The sequence below is a fragment of the Porcisia hertigi genome, chromosome 6 (assembly GCF_017918235.1).
Source record: "Porcisia hertigi strain C119 chromosome 6, whole genome shotgun sequence".
Lineage (NCBI taxonomy): Eukaryota > Euglenozoa > Kinetoplastea > Trypanosomatida > Trypanosomatidae > Porcisia > Porcisia hertigi.
Window position 1 is genome coordinate 228,739 of NC_090565.1, and position 21,042 is coordinate 249,780.

The following is a 21,042-nucleotide window of genomic DNA, read 5'->3' on the forward strand; positions in this document are numbered from 1 at the left end:
AAGAGAGGCTGGGAGGTTTCTGTGATTGATCTGCCTCCAGAAGGGGCATCGGCATGCGCCTCCTACTCTCGTGCAAATCAGATGCGAGACACTGTTCAGGGCGAGAGACTCATCGAGGAGGAGGGGAGGAGGGTTCAGAGTTCTATCAAATCCCTAGCCAACATGAAGCGTCAGCACCGCCCATTGAGACAATCCTTTCTCTCTTCTTCCTGGCTTCCTTTCTTTTTTTTCCCTCCCTCTCTCTCTTCACTACGGTTGCCTGTACTCCGCCGCTCCTGTAAAGGTCCACCAACCAAACGAACAAGGGTCAACTCTCCCTACTCACAGTCGCATTCGTGATCGAACCCCCTCCCTCCCCTTCTTACTACCCCCCCCCTCCCCCCCTCCCCCCTCCCTTGTAGCCACGAGACGCCGGTGCATAATTGAAACAGCTGTTGCTTGTGGGGGTGAGGGGCACGCATCGATAACTAGATAGATAGAAAAGCCGTTTGCGGGTTGTAGAGTCCGTGTTTACTTCCCGCCTCTAAAACGGTGTCACTGATGGGATGAGGGGTCTTCATCATTGTTGAGCTCCCCCCAAAAAATACACACATACACACACACACATGCAGGAGCAGTACGTGCGCAAGTCTTGTGTGGCCATCGCTAGTCAGATCATTCTCGTAACCACCGGAAATGGCGCCACGGACGCAAACAAAATTTCACGCAGAAACGGGGCAGCAGGTGCGGCTAATGTCTACCCTTCAGCGTCATCCACCGGGGTCCCTGCGGTGACTGGCCTTGACGATCTCCAACGTGCCTGCGATGCGGTGGTGCGGCACGCCATGACGCTCTACCGGTTATGTCGCCGCCCGGGCGGCAGCGCCATTAACATTGTCTCCGTTGGCACGAGCAGCGGCGGCAGAGGCGCTGGGACGGCGAGTACGGCCGAGGAGGCGGCGTACTGCGTCTGTGCCGCCGTGATGACGCTGGAACCACATTTATGGGGGTCCCTCGTGCGACGAGCGCGGTTGCTACGCCCGCGAAAGCCGAGTTTTATCTTTGTTGCCCCTGTTGCCGTCCCGCCCGTGGTGGTGAGAGATGTGGAGAAGTTCTGTGAGCGGAGTCGCCATTTGACCAACATGACCCCTGCATCATCCAGAGGGTTTTCGAGCGGCAGCACCACCGACGGGGCGCCATCGTCGTCGCTGGCTTGTAGAGAGACCGAGTTGCTCGCTCCCGCCCCTCTTACATCCGATTCCTGTTCTACCACCACCACCACTGTTGGACTATCAGCCCGGCAAGCGGAGGCTGTCGCTGCATGTTTTTTCTTCAAGACGATGTCTCCAGCGGAGAGAGTGCGGCGCAGCGACATCTTCGAGGTGCATGTTCAGGTACCGGATGCAAGCGCCTCTGTGGCGGCATCGGCAAAGACCGCCACCGCCACCACCACAGCAGTTGGCGCACCGGTTCTTGAGAAGAGGAACCGTGTCGTTGCATCGTCATTGTCCTTTCTAGGCAACTTCACAGCCGCGGAGAGGGCTGCCACTGCTTCCAATACACAAAGAATAGTTGATGGAGATTTTGCGGGGCGAGAGCGTCGGACCGCTCTGCAAGCAATGACGGCCCGTGGCGCTGCTGCTCATAATGCTGTGCCGTGTGGCCCGAATCGCCCCTTGCGCAGCCATCCTTCACGTTCAGGTGCTTCGCTGCTGCCGTCTTCCTCATCTGCGGCCTCGATGCTCTTCACCGACGGGTTGGGTGGCTGTTCTGGTCAGCAGATAGCAGACACCACGCGCACAAATCCCTCATTCCCTTCGAGTACACGCGGGCCAGGCAGTTTCCATGCCGCAGAGGAGCATGCGGAGGCCGGTGGGTGGCCAAGCGGCCTCAGCAGCGGGAGCAGCTCGCGGAGTCGAGACTCGAGCCCCGGCGACGGAGACATCGGCGTGGGAAAGGGCAAGAGTCGCAATAGGGGCACCAGAAAAGATACTTGTCCTCAAGATGAGCAGTCGGCTGATACCACCGCCGTGCTAGCGCGTCTGTACGCGTTGGCGCTATCGGCAGAAGACCCAGCCTCAGACGAGCCTGCTAATACCGAGGCCGCCATGCAGCGTCAGCAGAACGACGGCTGCGCGGCTGCCTCGACAAAGGGCACGTATTCCCTCTTTTCTACGGCTGCCTCGCCCGCCATGTTATCATCGGACAGCGGGTTGAGTTTCGTTGCCCTCGGCGCCTCCGTCACGCACGTGTCTGATGCGCTGCATTGGGGTCGTCTCCAGGCGCTGGTTCGGTGTCCGCTGTTGTTCCGGGCTATTCCACCTCCGGCCGGATCGAGCTCCACCGACTTCCCTTCAGCGAGCGCGACTGTCGCGCTTTCTGGTGGTGGTGGTGGTGGTGGTGAGGCACTTACGCTTGAAACGATGGCACGCGTGGGAGACGTCTCGGGCGTGGCGCGCCCCGGTACTGCCACCGTCTTATCGACAACTGCGGCAGCGCCACGAGATTGCACTGAGAGCCACTGTGATGCCACGTTATTTTCACCTGCTTCTCCCCTCGCGCACGTTTTTTCTGTGTGTGATGCTGCCGGCCCCATGTTCAGCCCGGCGCGCGTGCGCACGTCATCGCCGCAGCTGTTGCTCCCCCCTCCACCGAGCCTCGTCACAGATGGCTTCCTGTGGACTAGGCTACTCATCTGCAGTGCCTGGCTGCTCGTCTATGCTGACGGCCTCGCTGGTACCGACGACGATAATACAGCGGGTCTGAGTCACGCGCCGTCTGCCAGCGGCGGCAGAAATCATAGTGGTTGCATCTGGCCCCGAGTACGCCCTACCCCAGCAGTGCGGGCTATCGTTGCCTACTGCGTAGCGGTGGTGCGCGAGGCTCGCGCGATGAGCGCTGGCGTGACTGCCACTTCCCGGTCCGATCTTGGAAGTGTGAGCGGCACCGTCTGTTGCCCTGTTTGCGACGACTTGGTCAAGGAGCACCAGACGGTGTTGTGGTGGTCAACGCTGCGTGAGGATCGCGCGGCACTGCGTGAACAGGTGCGCGCTGTGCTGGAGAACAGCAGCACCGATAGCGATGGGGCAGGGATTGCGGCTGCTCTGACTGATCATCTTGTATGCGACGGCCGTGGCCGCCGATATGCGACGCCATTGCTGTGTGGCTCTGAAGGGGCGCCGTGCCGGATAGCCAAGTTGCAGGAGCGCTGGGGAGCGCACATTATGCAGAGCCACACCTCCGCACCGGTTTCCCGCGCGGCTACCGCCACTGCGGCCATGCATGACAGCACAGGCGACGCAGCTGTCGGCGTTGACTCCGTGGATGTTGATGCGGGTCTGCGGGCGGGTGGTGGCGCCGCCACCGATGCGCGTGACGCAGTTAGTGACCACACAGAGGCGACGACGACATCCACAGCCGCAGTGGAGGATCTCTGGATGGCGCTAACGCAGCGCGTCGCGGCTACAACGGACTTCTGTGTCTTCCTCTCATCGCACCCAACCGAGTCTGCCGCCTCGCATCCGCTTGGGACCGCGTCATCGACAATCGGCCGCCCGAAGCGTTTTCGAGTCGGGCATCAGGGGGAGACGGACTGCAATGATCAGCCCACGTTTCCTTCTGGGGACAGCGACGCCACGCGGTCTGCAAAGGAGAAGGGGTCATTAAGCACGGGTCGACATCGCCAGAGCCGCCGAGTGAGTGAATCGCATCAGGGCAGACCATCCCGCGTCTTTCCTGTTTCTGATGACGACGACGGCGGTGACGAGTGCGAGGACGGTCACCACTTTCGTGCCCAGAAAGGCTCGTGTTTTGGCGTCGCCCTCCAGGGCAGTCGACACGCCGTGGATGACGCCGAGGAGTGGGGCCGGCTGCTATGCCGATGCGGCTGGGTGAACGCGGCCCCGCCGTCCGCTTCGACCTCTCCACACGTTTACCGAGAGTGGGCGTCATCGCTGTTTTTGCCGTCTGCCGTCCCCACACCGCAGCAGGCCGCTACGCTGCGTCGCCGATTCTCTCGTTACAGCCTCTTAGACATTGTGCGGAAGCTGGTGCTTGGCCGTGGGGGCGAGTGGGAGCGTTATGCGCGGCTGCTATTTGGTAATAGCGTGCGCCCCAGCTCCATCACACCACCGCCCTTTCCTCCCCCTCCCCCCCGAATTGTAGACGGAGGTGCGGCTGTCGCTGTAAACGTTTCTGCGCCGCCAGCGACATCATCGCCGGCGTCATATCCCAGTCCGCGGATGAGAGCGCCGTCTCTCTCGTTGCTCGAGGACTCAGCACCCGACGCTGGTGATGTGTATGCCCCACAGGCGCACGCGGGTTCGTGTGCTACACAGATGCCGCCTTCCTCGCCGCAGGTGGTGGATGCCTTACAAGTGACGCCCAACCGTTTTTCAGGCCCGCTGCCGCCACCACCGATCTCCAGTGATTCGACTTCCACCAACGCGGATGCCAACCTTCACTGTGCCGTTGTTTCGGAGAGAGGCTCTGCGACACCACTCGGCAAAAGCAGTTTGCCGTCCATCCCGTTGCTAGTCTCGCCGCTGACACGACAGCGCCAAAAGGCGGCTATCGTAGCTGCAGCAGCCGCTGCCGCGCCACCACCACCACCACCGTCGTCGGTGACGAATGCCCAGACCCGAGTGGCAAGCAAAGTGCCTACGAGTGTTTCCGATGTGGACGCGTCATCTGTGCAACAGGAGGAGCAGCCACAGCAGCAGGAGGCTGCGTTGTCGAGGTCATCTGTGTCTGTGCCTCTTGAGCAGCTTCGTGCTCAGCAAGCTGCGTTGTACGCCCTTCTGCACTTCCGCCCGCGTTTGCCGCCACTGCGAGAGGAGGATGCCGTGTTGGAGTGCGCTTCGTGTTTTTCGCTCTTCCATCAGGAATGCATTGCACCGGTCCAGCGGAGATTTATGGGGCAGGCATTCCTCTGCCACACATGCCGGCTGCGGTGGGCGCGTCCCTACACAACAGCCGGAGGCGGGCTCGTGTATCAAAAAACAGAGCATTACCGTGGCGCAAAAGTGGCGGGAGGCGACTGTGCGGCTGCTCCGCGTCGATGAGGGCCGGGCGTACAGAGGACACTGTTTGCGTCGCTTCGTGATGCGGCGCACTGCCCTCAGGATTTCATCTGGAGATGTGAAACAGGGTGGAGAGGAAGAGGGAGGGGGAGGGAGAGTAGTGGTGCCTCGGCGCGGCCTTCACGCCTTTCCACAGATAACCGATTCCCCACAGAGAGGCTCTCTATTCTCTCCCTCTTTTTTTTTTTCCTCCTTCCATGCTTTTTGGATACGCGGCGCTTCCCCTCCTCCCTCACAACGCTTAATCGATTTGGAGAGGCGCCAGTGGTCTTACTGTCCGTGGATCCGCTTCGACGACAGCTGCGTGCCGGCCAACGAGGCCATTGTTCCCCCCCGCTCCAGTATTGTCCTTGTTGCACGGCAGCACAGGCACTATGCTTTTCTTCTTCCTCAGCCTCAACGATCTCTTCAGCTCCACAGTTTAGCAGCAGGACTGGTCTGAGCGGTCATATATACGCACACACACAAATCTATATATATATATATATATTTACGTGAAACACACGTATACTTTGCATATGCATGTGCAGACCTTTACTCAAGCACGCGCTTGCTCTTGCCTCGCTGGCCATGGCGTGATATTCTTTTTTCTTTTTCTCCTTCACGTTCGGACACGTTTTATATGACTTGCACATTTCCTCTTGATGTGCACTCGACACAGCGGCAGCCTTTTTAAAAGGCATGCATGCCAACCCGATATACACACACCCACACACCCACACACACACAAATGCTCGCTAAGCCTTTTGGATTGCGCTCGTCTCCCATGCTGCGTCGCACTTCTGGCGCAGCGTCTGGTCTGGGCTTGACGCTCTCATCCGCGACGGCGGCGGTGGTGGCTGTATCTCGTCGCCCATGCTCCAAGGCAATACATCCACTGCACTTGCTTCGCCGTCAAAACCATCGTGCGCTTCAAGCCACCAAGGCGATGTCACCGAGCAGCAATCCCTCGGTGACGTCCCCCGGCAGCGCACCCATGTCGCTCTGCAGCTGCGGCTGTCCGCATCCAACGAAGCCGACACTTGCCGTGCCGTCCATGTCCTTCACCACTACGCCAGAGCTCCTGGGTAGGCACAACTTCCCGAGCCCCACACCGGCGGAGGCTGTGGGGAAGGAGGAGGTTGTCAGCTTGGTTGGCGGCCGCCTTGTACAGTCGCTGCAGCGCGAGCAGCCGCCGCGTGGCAGTGGAATCCAGCCACTACTCGACTACAATAAGCACTGGGCCGGTGAGATCGCGCTGCTGAACCCGGACTACTTTGGCCAGCTCGCGAAGCAACAGCAACCACAGTACCTGTGGATCGGCTGCAGCGACAGCCGCGTTCCTGCAAACGAAATTGTGGGTCTCTACCCTGGAGACATCTTTGTGCACCGTAACATCGCGAACATCGTGTGCAACAGCGACCTCAACGCGCTCGCTGTGATCCAGTACGCGATCGACTGCCTCAAGGTGGAGCACGTTATCATCTCGGGGCATTACAAGTGTGGTGGTGTGACGGCGGCCCTGCACGAGGACCGAGTCGGTCTTGCCGATCACTGGATTTTGCACGTGTCGGCTGTGAAGAAGCGCCACTGGCGGCGCATGCTGGCCGATCTCCCCAGCCGCAACCACCTCGACGCCCTGTGCGAGCTCAATGTTCTGGCACAATTGGAGCATGTTGTGGAGACGCACCTGGTCCAGAGTGTGTGGTCACGGCAGAACATCGAGGATACCGCCGCGAAGCGCGAGGGTCGCCTGTCGCACAACAAGCCCCAGGACGAGGTCGAGATTCATGGGTGGGTGTACGGGCTGGAGGATGGGCTGATCCGTCCGCTCCTCACACTGAACCGCCGGTCAAACGCGGAAAAGGAGCTCCAGGAGGCCGCTGATGCGGTCTTCTGGCGCTACGGGCAACTGTAAACATTTTGTGCACTCTCTCTGCATGACTACCCCCCCCGCTGGTTGCCGTGCAACCTCCAATCGACGCGGATCGAGAAACAGGAGGAGGGCAGGGGGGGGACCAAGAGAGGAGTATCCACTTGAACCACCAAAAACACAAAGGGAATGTGGGGCGGCCTCATCATATCGGATGGGATGGTATAGCGAAGCTTTGTTTCTAATGCCCCCCCCCTCCCCCCTCCCTCCCCCGGTGAGTGTGGGTGACTGTACGCTGAGGAGAAGCCCAAGAGGACGAGGACGGTGTGTGGGGCCCAATGATACAACGGTGTTTGCCTCTAAGGAGGTACATGCACGGGCTGAGTATCTCGCATGGCTGACATGCCGTTTGTATATATACATGTCCGAGTACATAGAGCACATGTGTGAATATATATATATATATATGTGTGTGTGTGTGTGCGTGCTGGGGAAGGCGGGTGGCGGGGAGGTCCAGTGCGGTGTGCGAGTGCCCCCTGATTTTGTATGGCAGAGAAGAGGCGCAGAAGGGGAGGAGAGGAGGGGGGAGGGGGGAGGGGAGGGGCAAAACGCGAGACAACAAAGTCGTCTAATGAGAAGACGGGAGAGGCCAAAACACCCACGCCGCGCGTTGACCCGGCCTTCGTCTGGTCTCTTCCGCTTCCCCAGTTTATCTTTTTCCACATCTCCCCCCTTATCTTGCCTCTCCTCCCCTCTTTCTCCCTCACACACACACACACTCACGCACGCACACACACGCACAGGCACACGCGCACACGTACAGAGACACATCACCTAGAAGACTGACGGTAACAACAAAGGGGGGGGGGTGTTGCCTCCGTGTATTTCTGTTATGCTCGCTGCTCTCCACAGCCCTCCTTTCTTCCTTCGCGGTTCTCCCGTTCGACGAGCTCATTTCGTTCTTCTCATTGTCGATATTTTATATGTTCACGTGTCCGGGGACACATACTCGAGCTCGCTGGGAGGCGTCCACCCATAGAAGAGCTGAACGTATACATATATATATATATATATATATGTACATGCGGATGCGCAGCTGGGCGCTATCGCAGCGAACAACCGCAACAAGCTGGGGGAGAGGGAACACTGCCACCTTTCTCTTGCAGTGACTCATACACACCTACAGAGCCAGCCCCCTCCCCCTCTCCCCCTCCCCCTCCCCCTCTCCCCCTCCCCCTCCCCCTCTCCCCCCCTCCCCACCATTCGCACGTGTACAGTCCCACTCCCTCTTCACCATCCTTCTCTTACCTCGTCTTCCTCTTTGCCATCTCCTTACCTTCTTTCCCATGCTCAGCACTTCACTGAACGTAACGCAGAGCCACATCTACTCGATATCACCAATGGAGGCCATCGGTCGCCAATCGTTCCTCGTCGTGTTCGACTTCGACCACACCGTTGTCGATTGCAACACCGATGTGGTCATTCCCGCGGCGCTAGGCCGCGGCGAGATGCAGACGCGCATGATTAGCGGAAAGGATCGGATGCAATGGACAAAGTTGATGGACACTCTCCTCGCACCCTTCTCCAAGGATGAGCTGACAAGGGCGGCGCAGGACAGTGTCACGATCGATCCGAAGATGCCTGAGGTCTTCAAATATCTCATCGATTCTCAGGCACAGCATGCCCTCGCGGTGCGTGGGTGTGCTTCGCCCAATGATACACCGGCAGCGGCAGCGGCGGCGGTTCAAGCCAACATGCCGGCATTCATTGAGATCAACATTGCCAGTGATTCAAATCAGTTGTTCATCGATGCAGCACTCGACGCCCGCCTCCCGGGTGTGAAGAGTCACATATCGCAGATCCACAGCAACCCCTACTACGACCTGACAGCGCCTGGCGCGTCTCAGGATGCCGGGCTAGACGTCTGCTATGGGCCTAACCAACCAGCAGGAACCCGCAACACAAACGATGAGGCGGAGCGCGGTGCGATGCACAACCCGGGCATGACGCGCAAGTCACGCGTGTGCTGGTACGAGCCGCATGGCCACCAGTGCCAGTGCTGCCTCGCGGCCGGCAAGCCGAACATGTGCAAGTCGCTGATCATGGAGCGCTTACTGCAGACCACGTCGCTCATTGACCCCACCGTCATCTTTGTTGGTGATGGTGCAAACGACTACTGCCCAGTGCTCAATGTCCTGCGGCCGCGCGACTACATGTTTGCACGGCGTGATTACCCCATCCACCACATCCTGGCCGGTGAGCTGCCCTGGGCCTCAGGTAAGAGCAGCGACGTCGGCGGATGCTGCCACATTGGCCTCTGGAAGGACGCCGCGGAGCTGCGAGAGCTCTTCCAGCTCGCCTTGGGGCGGCACCCCGGTGCCCGACTCCCGACTCTCGTGCGGTTTCGTGATGCGGCTGAAAAGGAATTTCGCTCCGTCACAATGGCCAAGCGCATCCCGGCTGTACTCAGGCGCACTCTGGAGGAGGGCAGCAACGCAGCTGCAATATCCGAGAAGGGCCGCCAGCGCGCGATTGAGCTTGTGCGTAACGCGGAGGCAAACGGTGTCGTGCCACCGCTGCCCGGTCAGACGTGCGTGCCGGCGTGGCTGCGCAACTACGCGTACGTCTCTGAGTACGACAACGTCAACACCCATGATATTTCACGACGAGTGAGCCCGGCTTCAACCCAAGGAGGGGTGCATCAGATCGCACCTCGCTGGGGCCAGGTGCCCTGGCTGCACGGGGAGATCTACTTCTACCATCTTCTTTGGCAGTACTTGATGATGCGGGACTCCGCAGACGGGGAATCGAAGGCGACAGCGGGGGAGGATGGGGCGGCAGCTGCGGGGAAGGCACTTACCTTCAACGTTATTACACCGCACGCTCTCCACAATCCACTGTTATCAGCGGAGTGCTACGTAACGTCGACGCCGGGAGTTATCAGCCCGCCGGTGGTCGCAATGCAAAGCACACGGGACGTGGCGTCGCTGGTGTGTCGGCCCGCCATGGTCGCCGACGGTGTCGTGGTGCGACGTGTGCGGCCCGGATGTGATGGCCCTACTAAACAGGTGCCATACGCGGAGATGCTGCAACAGCCGAGCGGCTGCGCCATCCCAGCAGCAGAGACGTTCTTCTTTGAGTACCGTGACATATTTTCGCGTGAGAAGCGTGACGTCTTGATGAGCTTTTTGAAAGTGCGCGTCGTGCCAATGCTGGCGTGCCAGCCGTGGGGCGCTGACCGCGACTACGGTGGTGTTTTGCTGCGGTGGATGCTCTGGGGTAACGGCATCGATCTCTCCATGTTTACCCTCGATCAGCTGGCCAGTTCGCATGGAAAGGCTGCAGGCGGCGATGGCGAGCCGCACAGCGGCGGGGTGGCGGCGCTGCGGGAGGCAGAGAGAGCGGCATCCCTGGCGCAGGATTCGAATCTGGTTGGCAACGAGGTGGCTAAGGTAGAGGCTCACCTGCAGAGGCTGCTCGACCCCGACGACGCTGGCAACGGCTCTCGCCAGGTAGACGTGGTAATGGACAACGTGGGCGTGGAATGCATATCTGACCTCTGCTTCGGCTTGTGGTACGTAAGCCAAGCTGCCAAGCTCGGCGCTCCTGCGGGTGCCGGCAACGCCCGTGTTGTCTATCACGTCAAGCCGATGCCGTACTACGTCTCCGACGTGACGCCGCGCGACTTCGACTTGACCCTCGCCATGTTGGAGGAGGCCTACACGAATGAGGCCTTCGAGCCGGATGCAACGAAGCGGGCGATGCTGAAAGCTGTCCTGGAGCCGTTCATTGTGGAAGTGCGGGACCGCTTTGCGTCTGGCACCTTCACTCTCGACGCGGACACAGTGTGGACGCAGCCGTGCGAGTATCGCGACTTGCCGCCGCGTGTGGTTAACCGCTTTTTTTTCACTCAACAGGTCTCTGCTCCAGCCCCCGCTGACGGCGTCGCCACCACCACCACGACGGCGACGGGGTCGGGCGTGGCGGAGGCACTGGCCGCCACCGCCTGCCCTGCCTCCTCGGCGGCCGGGCTTTACCGCATGAACAAGGCGCGCCTCAAGGCCCGCAGTGGCCTGGTGCTCTTCAAGGGAGACTTGAACTACCGCCGCCTGATTGGTGACCGCTACTGGGACCGCTCAGACTTCTTGACCTCGTTGGCGAAGGAGGAGAAGCCGGACCTTCACAAGGCTCCAGAGAGCTACACCGTAGAGGAGCAGGCTATCGTGGCAGAGCTGACACAGGACACACCATTAGCTGCACTGATGGATTCCCCGACGTTCGCCGAGGTGGTGTCGGCATACTGGCCGACGCATGCCGTTCCAGTGTGCTCAATTCGAACGATAAAGAGCGAGTGCTGTGTCGGTGTGCCTGGCGAGCTGAAGGCGAAGCTGGACCAGGAGCTCGGACTTTCGTGGCGCATCAGCGGCAAGTACGGCGAGATCTTGCTTGCTTCCTGATAGGGCGAGGGAGGGGGGGGGGAGGGGGAGGGGGAGGGGGCACTCGCAGCGTTGTCAGCGTGAGACCTTTAGTAGCGCGGTCATGTGAGGGGATGCCCTCACAGGCCATGTTCGTATTCGCTCTCTTTCTCAATTCACCCGAGAAGGGGCGCGCTTCGACGGCGGCGGCGGCGGCGCAGGGGGAGAGAAGAGGCGAGGCCTCCCCCCCACTCACCCACCCACCTCCACCCCCCACACCCACACACAGTGCGCCCATCAATCGTAGGATGGGCGTTGGATTTCTTTTGTGTGTTTTGATGTGTAGAAGAAAATATGCATACGCGTACCTGTGGTTTATTCCTTCATGGATATATGCATATACACACACACACACATATATATATATATATAGGTATATGTATATCCCCTCTCTCTGTGTGTGTGTGCGTGTGTGTAGGGTGGGAGGGATAACTGTTTGGGAGGTTTGTCTCTCTTTTTTTTTCTTTCGGGGGGGGGGGGGGGTGCTCCTTTTTTTTTCTTCTACATCTCCTCAAAAGGCTGAAAAAAAAATATCGTGTAGTGGAGATTCCTGTGCGTTGAATATTCTACACGCCGCCCCTCCCCGCCCCGCCCCGCCCCTTCTCCTTACCTAAACACAAAACGAAGTAGAGGAGTATCTTGTATGCGTCACACTCGCCTACTCATCCGTCATGTGATGCGTGCATCTCATGCAGACATCATTCGAGGAAAGCACACCGTATGCAGTTTTTTTTTTGTTGAAGGGGGGCTAAAAAAAACGCTCAAAAGTAGTGCGCGCCTATCAACCACGGGTTATTAGCGATGTCTCTCCCTTCCCTCCCTTGAAAAAAAAAAAGAGAGTGCGCGCTTGTGTTTGTGCTTGTGTGAAAGGACTCGGGGCACGCCTTTTAGCGCGGTATACTAACGACTACAGGTGTTACCCGGCACACAGTTACAAGCACCCACCCACTCATCCATCACTCCCCTCTCCCTCCCTCTCTCTCTCTCTCTCTCTCCCTCCCCCGTACCAACCCTCCTTGCCACCTGTGCTGTTTCTGTACAGTACTTACCTCTTCATTTATCTGCGTACACGCACGACTTCTTTGCACCTCACGCTGCCACACGACTCTCCCCTTCTGCTGCGCAGCGCGTCTCTCGCTCTGCTGCCGCTAAATCGAGCGGCGTTCTGCTTGTGCTTTTTCCTTCATTATCTTTTTTTTTTCGGTTGTGTTGTGGTGCAGCGCCACGCGCTCCTCTTCCCCGTGTTCTCTGCTGCCGTTGTGAGTGGTGGGTGACGGCGACTTGTTGACCTGTCCGTCGTGGTATGAACCATCGTATCTCCCCCCCCCCTTCCCCCCTCCCCCCTTCACACCATCTCTCCTACATGTGTCCCACCTTACTTTCACCTTCCTGGATTTAACAGATATATATATATATATATATGCATGTATATATATATATATATTCGTGAACATCCAGGCCCGAAGAAGAACGAGCGAAAAAAAATACCGCCACTCACTCGACGGCCAAGTCGTGGACCGCGTACGTTGTGCCCCTGTGTGTTTTCTCCGCATTCTTCACCTGTCCTTGGCGTTGGCGGCGTCGCGGGAGTTTTTCTCTGCAGTTTTGCAGATCCGCTCGGGCACGCCACTGCGCCCACCTCCTCTTCCTCCTCTTCAAAATTGATATCACCTTCTTCAACTGGAGAGACGACGGTAGGCCGACCACGGGTGTCGTGCAGTCCCGCAGGGAGACGCTGTTCTCGTCGATGGACAATGCTCTATCTTTCTTGTGTCGTGTTGGTATTGGCCACCTCGATTGGGCTGCACGAGGGCCTGGCAAGTAAAACAACTCGCAACAACTGCGGTGTTGATCACCTCGGCGGCGATCTTCGCTGCAGAGCGACATCAACCCAGACTGTGGGTGGTCTGTATTTTGCACGCGCGTTTGATGAGTCGCTATCACCAGCGCCTTCACAAGTCGAGGGCTCTGTGCCTAATCCCAGCATGGCAGACGACGGACAGTGGAGAGCAGGTGGCGGAGCCGAGTATGTCGCCTCAGTTCATCCACGAAGGGACGGTGGTGTCGCAAAGGACATCGATTCTGCTAGCTCCGCCAGCACAACGCACGACACGAGAGACCAGCACTCACGCTGGCGCAATGTTTGGCGTGGACTTCATCTCGATCGCTGGAGGCGTCCGCGGCAGATGGAGGGCGATGGTGTTACCCAGCTCGATACCCGCTTGAGATCTTCCCTCGACAACACGGGGTCACCAGACTTTACATCCGCCACGCAGGTCGTCGACCAGGAGGGGGCTGAACGGGGCATACTCGCGGAACGAGACAGGGGTCGCAGCGTTGTCGGACTCGACCGCACGCACAGCAGTGCTCCTCCTCCTCCTCCTCCTCCTCCCCTTCATCGGGGGCACATCGGTGACTACCATGATGATAAGTCTCACAGTTACGTGGGCAATGGTCGCAGCAGAGACACGACAGATGCGGTGACGTTGTCGGCTGAGGAGGGGTCTCGACATAAGTATGCCAGCAAAGTGCAAGCAGTTGCCGATGACGACTCGAACAGGGCTGAAGGTGTGTGCCCATACCCGGCCGGAGACGAGTACGATAAAGACGCCAAGGGGGCGGTTGAGCACGTGGAGGAGGCGGTGTACGGCGAGCCCGAGCCGCAGGTGATTCACGGATGCGTCTATTGCAAGGACGCCCAGCTCGGGGACGGCCACACCCGCTCCCCGTCTTTATTGTCGTCGTCGTCGTCGTGGTTCTCGCGTAGTAAACTCATCACCGGCCCGAGTTCTGCGCCCTCTTTTGAAGCACGGCAGAGCGGCTCCTCTATTCCCGGCTCCACCACCTGGGGTGCATCAACCGTCGTGAATCGAGAGGTTCCACCGCACGCCAGCGTCACGCAGAACCTTGTGCGCAACGCGCAAGCCCAGCGGCAGGAGAACCGCTGCAGTTACCCGACGCTGCGTGAGCTTGTGCATCAGCTTGAGGTAGCGCACGAGGAGGAGAGGCGGGCAAAGCAGATGTGCTTCTCCGCCATGACCGCCGCTGCGGCCGCACGAGATGGCGTCACCAACAGCAGTTGCTACTCTGGCGGCCGTGAAGGTACTCGCGATGATAATCCCCTTAACGTGTCGTCCAACGTGCCGTTGCTCAAGGAAGGAACCACGCCAGGCGAGTGGGCTGCTCCTCTGAGGTTCCGCGCCACCTCTCTGGACTGGGTGCAGTACCTTGGGTATGTGCCCATGTACTCTGTCGAGGCGGCCCTCAAGCACCTCGAGCACGAACAGGACGACGAAACATCTTTGCTTTTGTTTTACGCCCCGGACTTATTCAACACGTACAACTACGTGCAGTGGATGGGGTTGATGGTGAAGGCCACCTGCTTGCTTCTTCGGTCTGGCGCGCTGGACCCAATCACGTACATCCGAGACGACGACGACAACGACAACGACGACGACGACGACGTTGGCCGTATTTTCTCTAGTCACGCTTCCCCGAGTGATTCCACCCAAGACAGGAGAGGTAGCGGTAACGACAGCCGCAGCAGCCGCCGCAACAACAGCTGTGGAACTGATGTCCACTGCAACCGAAGGCCGCCTCACTTTTGCCGTAATCTTGTGCTACCCTCGCTGGAGGAGGGCCTGCTACGTCCGGGGGACATCAAGCGCATGCGCGACAACCGAGTTCGCATCGCCATCGTTGATGGGTACCACCCTTGGTGGAACATAACAGAGGCGCTGTTGCGTGGCCTGGGTAGACAAGGCTTCCATGCGCATAGGCAGAGCGGCGATTTCGAATCAAGCGACGGCGGCGTCGAGGACCACTATGACGAGACGGATGCGACCAGGGCAGTGGAGAGCGCAGAGGCGCCAACAACGAGCAGCGGTGTCGGAGGCTGCGGTGGGGTCGGAGACGCGGAGAAGCAAGGGAGGATGCGGGCGCTGGTCGATGCGACGGTATCATCTGCTGGCTCATCTTCATCACTTGGCTCGTCAACACCCGGCGCAACCGAGACCTCGTCTGACCCTGCGTCGGCGTCCCGTACAGCTAATGATGCCTCGAGGTTTCTGCAACGCTGTAATGCCTTCCTCAGTGCGCTCTCTGCCGAAGGGGGCGTGCTCGACGACATTCGTGAAGCGTTTGAGTCCATCTCCTGGTCTGCTCAACAAGGGGGGGACACCGTCAGCACGGCGGAGGCCACTGAGCGTGTGGTTCGCGACGTGGGTATGCAGCGTGGCCAAGGCTGCGATGATTTTCTTCAGTACTGGACAGAACAGCACGTTCTCCAGCGACAGCAACGGCCACACACTCCTGGGTCACACGCCCACAAATATGCGATGCTGCAGAGTGAAGTGGTGGCAGGGCCGAGGGCCGACAGGGCAGCTGCGGTGAATCAGGCGGAGGCAGGGCACAGGAACCCCATCACCGTCAAAGCGGCCGGCGTCGCCCTTGACGCTGGGCTGCCTTCGTCGCCCAGCACTCCCCCGAGTGCAGAGGGTGCAGGCTTCAACGAGAGGAACCGCATTTCTTTTCTAGCTCGCTGCATCCTTGACCACAGTGACCCTCACCTGCTCAACCTCACCAGTGACTTGTTGGACACACTGCAAGACTCCCTTGATTGTGTGCGGCAGTGGAGGCAGCGTTTAGTGGAAAAAGTGTTCAGTTGGGGTCAGATAATGAAGTATCGGCTGCACGCCAACGTTTCGGCGCAGCGCATGGGCGAGTTCGCGTCTGGCCACCTCCGCGATCTGCGCTGTCAAGCAACGGGCCACTTGAGTCACTCTACTGCGTCCACCGCAGGAGGCGCTGACGCCGAGGAGGGGACACGGGACGAGGAGGGGGCCATTGGTGATGAGGATGGCGGCGATGACGGGCTAGTGCAGAGCCCCTTGGATGACAACGCGAGCTGCTCCTCCTTCAAACGCCTTCGCGGCGGTCGCTCATCAGTGGCGCTCAGCTCTGCATCGGCGCCGCATATCACAGAGAGGACGCGTGTGAGGCGCCGGAAAGGGTTGCCCACCGCCGCCCTCACGCCCCCATCGGCTGGGGAAACGACTCCTCTGTCTATGTCGCAGCAGCAGCAGCAGCCCGTGCCAGCTTCTCCGCCACCTTCTTCACCATCGCCCACTCCCAACAGCGCTGACGCCCTAGCCCCAGACACTTTGAGGGCCTTGGCGACGTCCAGCCCCGCTGCCTCCCGGGCGGCTGAGGACGACGAAGCGGGCGAGGACCCAGGGGAGGAGCACGACGAGGTGCTCGAGGATCTCAAGTGTGAGACGGCAAACTTGGAGGGTGATGATGCGGGTGATGTGTGTGGCGCACATGCGCTAGGCGTACAGTGCGAGCAGTGCATGTATAAGAGCCCAACAGAAGAGGGCAGCTCGTCCACCGTACGCGGCGCGTGGGGAGGAGGCACCGAAGAATCCACAGCGGAGACGTCCTCGTCGACCTACACGACCGACACAGCCTCCATACGGGAGGTCAAGTCATCAAGCGATTGTGGCTGTGCTGTCGGGAAGGGCGCTGTGGGCACGCGGGGTCTTGCTGGAACAAGGGCCGCGGCTTCTCCTGTCTCCGACAGATGGCGGCGACAAGACACGACTGCGCGCCGTCAATACCTGTTGCGTCAAAGTCCGCCTGTGCTGCTCTTCCCGCGCAAACAGGGCAGTTATCCCTACTTCTTTCCGCAGACGCTGTTGCGCCTCGTGCATGTACGCTTTCCCGAGTCGCGAGGGCAGCTGTCGCCGCACGAGCACGCGCGTCGGATGCAGTGCCGGTGGGGCTGTATACCTCTTGCGAACACGTCCAGCGGAGAGGGGGCCGGGGCTGAACTGCCGAAGCTCGCTAGTGATGCCCCTGTCATGGGAAACGGTGGTGGTGGTGGTGGTGCTGGCACGGCTGGTGGGGAGTTGAAGGGTGCATGGACGGCGTCGGAGAGCGGGGGGCAGTGCCAAAACAGCCCCACACGTTCCTGCTGTGGTTCTCATAGAAGAGGTCACAGCGACCTCAGGGACGCCGCCCCCACACCGCCATCGGCGTCCACCCCGAATTCTCCGATGTGGTCGACGTACCGCGTCGTGGGTTTGCTTGACAACCCGTTCAGCCGCATCGCAGTAGAGCATCTGCAGTACGACTTTCTGATCAACGGCCCGTCGTCGCCGACCTCGATTGTGGAGCTGCTTGTGGAGGAGTCAAAGCGAGCGTCAACCCCAGGCGAGCTGGAGATCCGTGCGCATCGCGAAGATGCCTACCGCCTGCGGCGCCGGCAGTGGCTGGAGTCCCACGCTGGGGTGTCCGAGGAGGCCGCTCCCGTGAACAGCAGGGAGGAGGTCGATGGGGCTGGTGGTAGCGATGACCCAATTGGCTCAACGGAGGTTGGGTTGCGGCATCACCCCCGCGAGACGGCTCCGTCCTCCCCGCAAAAACACCCTCATCACGCGACCAGCAGGCCCAGCGACCGCGGCGAGCCCTGGAGCACTGTCGATGGCCGTCGGCTGCGCAATCGATTCCACCAATTCCACCAGCGCCCTCTCAACAGCAGTGACCGCCCCCGTGATGAGTCGGAGGACTTTTTTTTTGAGCACGACATTTCCTTCCGTCTTGACCCAGTCCGGTTTATCGAGAGCGCCCCGCTGACGCTAAACTTTTTTTTGCGCACGCCAGCGCACGTTGTCGAGGAGGAAGTCGTCCAGCCGCTGCGGCAGAGGGTGGAGGCGCTGCGTCGCGTCCTTCTGGACAAAATCGTGAGCGAGGCGCACCGGTATGGACGTTGCGAATTCACCAGCAACCGCTACATGCAGCTGCTCACTTATGGTGCTGATGCTGTCTACGTCAACGGCACACGACAACCGGCGCTGACGAATGGGTGGATGGCGCCCACAACGATGGCACATCACTCGGTAGGGCAAGCCGTAGATGTGGGCTACAAGAGCAGCGCCTCATACAAGGCGCTGGATGATGACGGGGCCTCTACCGTCCCGTACGGTCACACGGTCGATGGCAAGCCACTCCTTCTAGCACTTCGCAGCAGCACAGCGTTGCGGGTCTGGCGATCTGCAGGGGATCACCAGCGGCAGTCCTTGAAGGCTCTCCGCGCTAGCCACACCAGAACCGCGGCCTCCGCGTCGGCTACTCTCTCGAGCGCTGGTGAGACGCTCAAGCCCATACCGCTTCCGCACGATCTCATTTCTGTAGTCGAGTTGCTGCACCAGCCATACGATGTGCATTACAGCACCTCATCCCATTCGCAGCCACCGGCATCATCGTCAAGCGTTCCAGGGCGTTCCGTGTCGATCACCGACGCCGCTTACACGCCCAAGGCGTTGACAAGCGACTACGGAGACGGCCACATGGGGGTAGGGAGGGGGGTCGACGACGACTTGGGCGCGGGCTTGCCGTTCTTTCCCCACCCGTTTCTCATGAGGAAGCACGCTGCAATGAGCGTCAACGTCTCTGACGCCAGATTGGCGGAGGGGAGTCACGCGTCTCTTCCACATCAGCGACTGCACGAGCGCACGTCCATGTTGCAGATGGCACTGCACGAGCTTCTGAAACAGCCAGACCCGGGGTCGATGAACTCGTTCTTTCAGATGATCTCAATCGATCCCGAGGCGGCGCTGCTCGTGGATCCGGCGTTGACCGAGTCATTTGAGTTCACCACCACCACCACCACCACCACCGCGCCTAATAGGGGCTCTGCATCGTTGCCGTCACCGCCACGACCACCAGAGTGCCTCAAGCAGTACAACGCCACCTATCTCGCAGTCACGTATCTTTTCTTCAACGGCACCGCTGAGGCATACTTCCGCACCCACTTTCTCAATCGGCGTCGCTTGGCCTTGTTGCAGCGCCTCGACGAGGCGATACGACTCGCGCGTCAGGCGCGCTTGATTCTTTTGACGGCGACGGAGGAAGACTACCGGGCACAGTACGTTGACGCTGCCATTCACGACGCAGATCGACGGTTCCGCATGTTTGGGCAAGCTCGTCCATCTTCTTGGACTTTAGGCGGGGTTTTCTCTTCCGTAGCTGAGCGGTGCGAAGGCAATGCGGGTCGGCTTGGTGTCGGTGGTGAGTGGGCTGGCAAGCACCGTGCTGTTGGCGGCAACTGTCAACTGGGAAGGTGATGGCGATGACAACGATTAGCGGGTCTAGCGCCTGTCAACTCGGTTGTCGTGAAGCGCGCGCGCACACACACACACACACACACACCCTTCCCTCCTCCCTCTCTCCTTTTTTTTTGCTGCTTTGTCGAGCGCGCTGCGCTGTCACGCGAGGGAGGAGGGGATCCGACCTCGCTGAGGCTGAAAGACATGTTTATGCCTCCTTCACTTTAATGTCCCCCCCACCCCGTCCCCCGCTGTGCATCATCATCTCGTGCGATGCCTCCCCAACGCAGACCACGGCGCCCTCGACTATCACAGAGATGGAGTTGATCTTCCTAATGAACTCTTACCATCACTGACGTCGCGGCGAGAGAAGGAGAGGCGGGTGGGGGTGGGTGGGCGACGCCTCCGACAAGCCGAGCTTTGTGGATGACAAGAGCGACATCAGAGCAGGTGTGGATGACGCGGGTACTGCTGGCGATGAGACGAGGCGGAAGAGGTGCTGTTGGCCCCCTCCCCTCCCCCTTTATGGTTGTATCTACTGGCCTCCCCCTTTTTTCCGCGCCCGGGTGGCTGCTTTGACTGACCGAAAACAGGCCTCGCGTGTGTGTGTGTGTGTGGGGAGGGGGAGGAGGGGAGGGGGGGGGAGTTGGGCAGGAGGCAACTCTCATTATCGATAGTTGGCTGTTGTGAGAGGGCGTCTTCCTGCGTAGTTGAGCATCAGCGTCAAAAGGCAATCGGCGCACGCCGAGCGAGAGACCCCCCTTCTCCCCCCCTCCTCCCCCTCCTTCCCCTCCTCTCAGCACATGCGCGCCGCGAAAAAAAAGAGTTGATCCAGCGGCTAAGACTCAAAATAGTGTTCGCGCTGGCAAATGCTTGCAGACGTGCTATTGTGTGGTGGGGTGGTGGTCATGGAGAATTATTTGACCACGTGGGGTTGGGGGGGGGCCGTGTGCACTGAGCTTTGTGCGCGGTCCTCTGCGCATCGTCTCTCCCTGTCCTTTCCCTCTCTTTACAATTGTCCATATAGGGCTGTCCTCCAGGTGGGTGTGTCGGCCCAGGGCCTCTCTCCCTCTGCACATGAAAAGTGTTTCTTTTCCACGCACACACACACACACACACACACACACGCCCATGTTTTCTCCCCTCTGTCCCACCACCACCCTCTACTGCCTCATGTCGAACTTTCACTGAGGTTCTTACTCTTTCCCTGTGCTCATCATCTGAATGTCTCCCCCCTCGCTCTACCCACCCACCCACCCACACACGTGTCAACACTCACACATACATACGCACCGCTACAGCAGTATATTTCAAGCCTTGCACTGCTTCTTCACCATTGTGTGCGCATACATACACACAAACACACACACTATATATATATATATATATATAAATAGACTGCGATACGCAGCCAGTGAAAGACAGCACGACAGCGCTGGGCCACTACACGCCGAACACGTGTCTTTCTCTTTATATAAATTTTGTTTTTGAGCTTACCTTTACTTTCCACTCATTGCGTGACACACACACACACACACACACACACA

The 21,042-nt window shown here is 59.5% G+C and overlaps 4 protein-coding genes across 4 annotated transcripts; all 4 read left to right on the forward strand.

Moving 5' to 3' along the window:
- Positions 1–605: 605 nt before the first annotated feature.
- On the forward strand, positions 606–5,042 carry JKF63_07132 (uncharacterized protein; the record flags this gene model as incomplete). The annotated part of the gene is made up of 1 exon (XM_067903073.1): positions 606–5,042. One exon carries the CDS (start codon positions 606–608, stop codon positions 5,040–5,042), a length of 4,437 nt encoding a protein of 1,478 aa, XP_067759511.1.
- Positions 5,043–5,790: 748 nt separating this feature from the next.
- JKF63_07133 (uncharacterized protein) lies at positions 5,791–6,957 on the forward strand (the record flags this gene model as incomplete). The annotated part of the gene is made up of 1 exon (XM_067903074.1): positions 5,791–6,957. The coding sequence occupies one exon, from the start codon at positions 5,791–5,793 to the stop codon at positions 6,955–6,957; it is 1,167 nt and encodes a 388-aa protein (XP_067759512.1).
- Positions 6,958–8,312: 1,355 nt separating this feature from the next.
- On the forward strand, positions 8,313–11,369 carry JKF63_07134 (uncharacterized protein; the record flags this gene model as incomplete). The annotated part of the gene is made up of 1 exon (XM_067903075.1): positions 8,313–11,369. The coding sequence occupies one exon, from the start codon at positions 8,313–8,315 to the stop codon at positions 11,367–11,369; it is 3,057 nt and encodes a 1,018-aa protein (XP_067759513.1).
- Positions 11,370–13,141: 1,772 nt separating this feature from the next.
- On the forward strand, positions 13,142–19,513 carry JKF63_07135 (uncharacterized protein; the record flags this gene model as incomplete). The annotated part of the gene is made up of 1 exon (XM_067903076.1): positions 13,142–19,513. One exon carries the CDS (start codon positions 13,142–13,144, stop codon positions 19,511–19,513), a length of 6,372 nt encoding a protein of 2,123 aa, XP_067759514.1.
- Between the last annotated feature and the right edge of the window lie 1,529 nt (positions 19,514–21,042).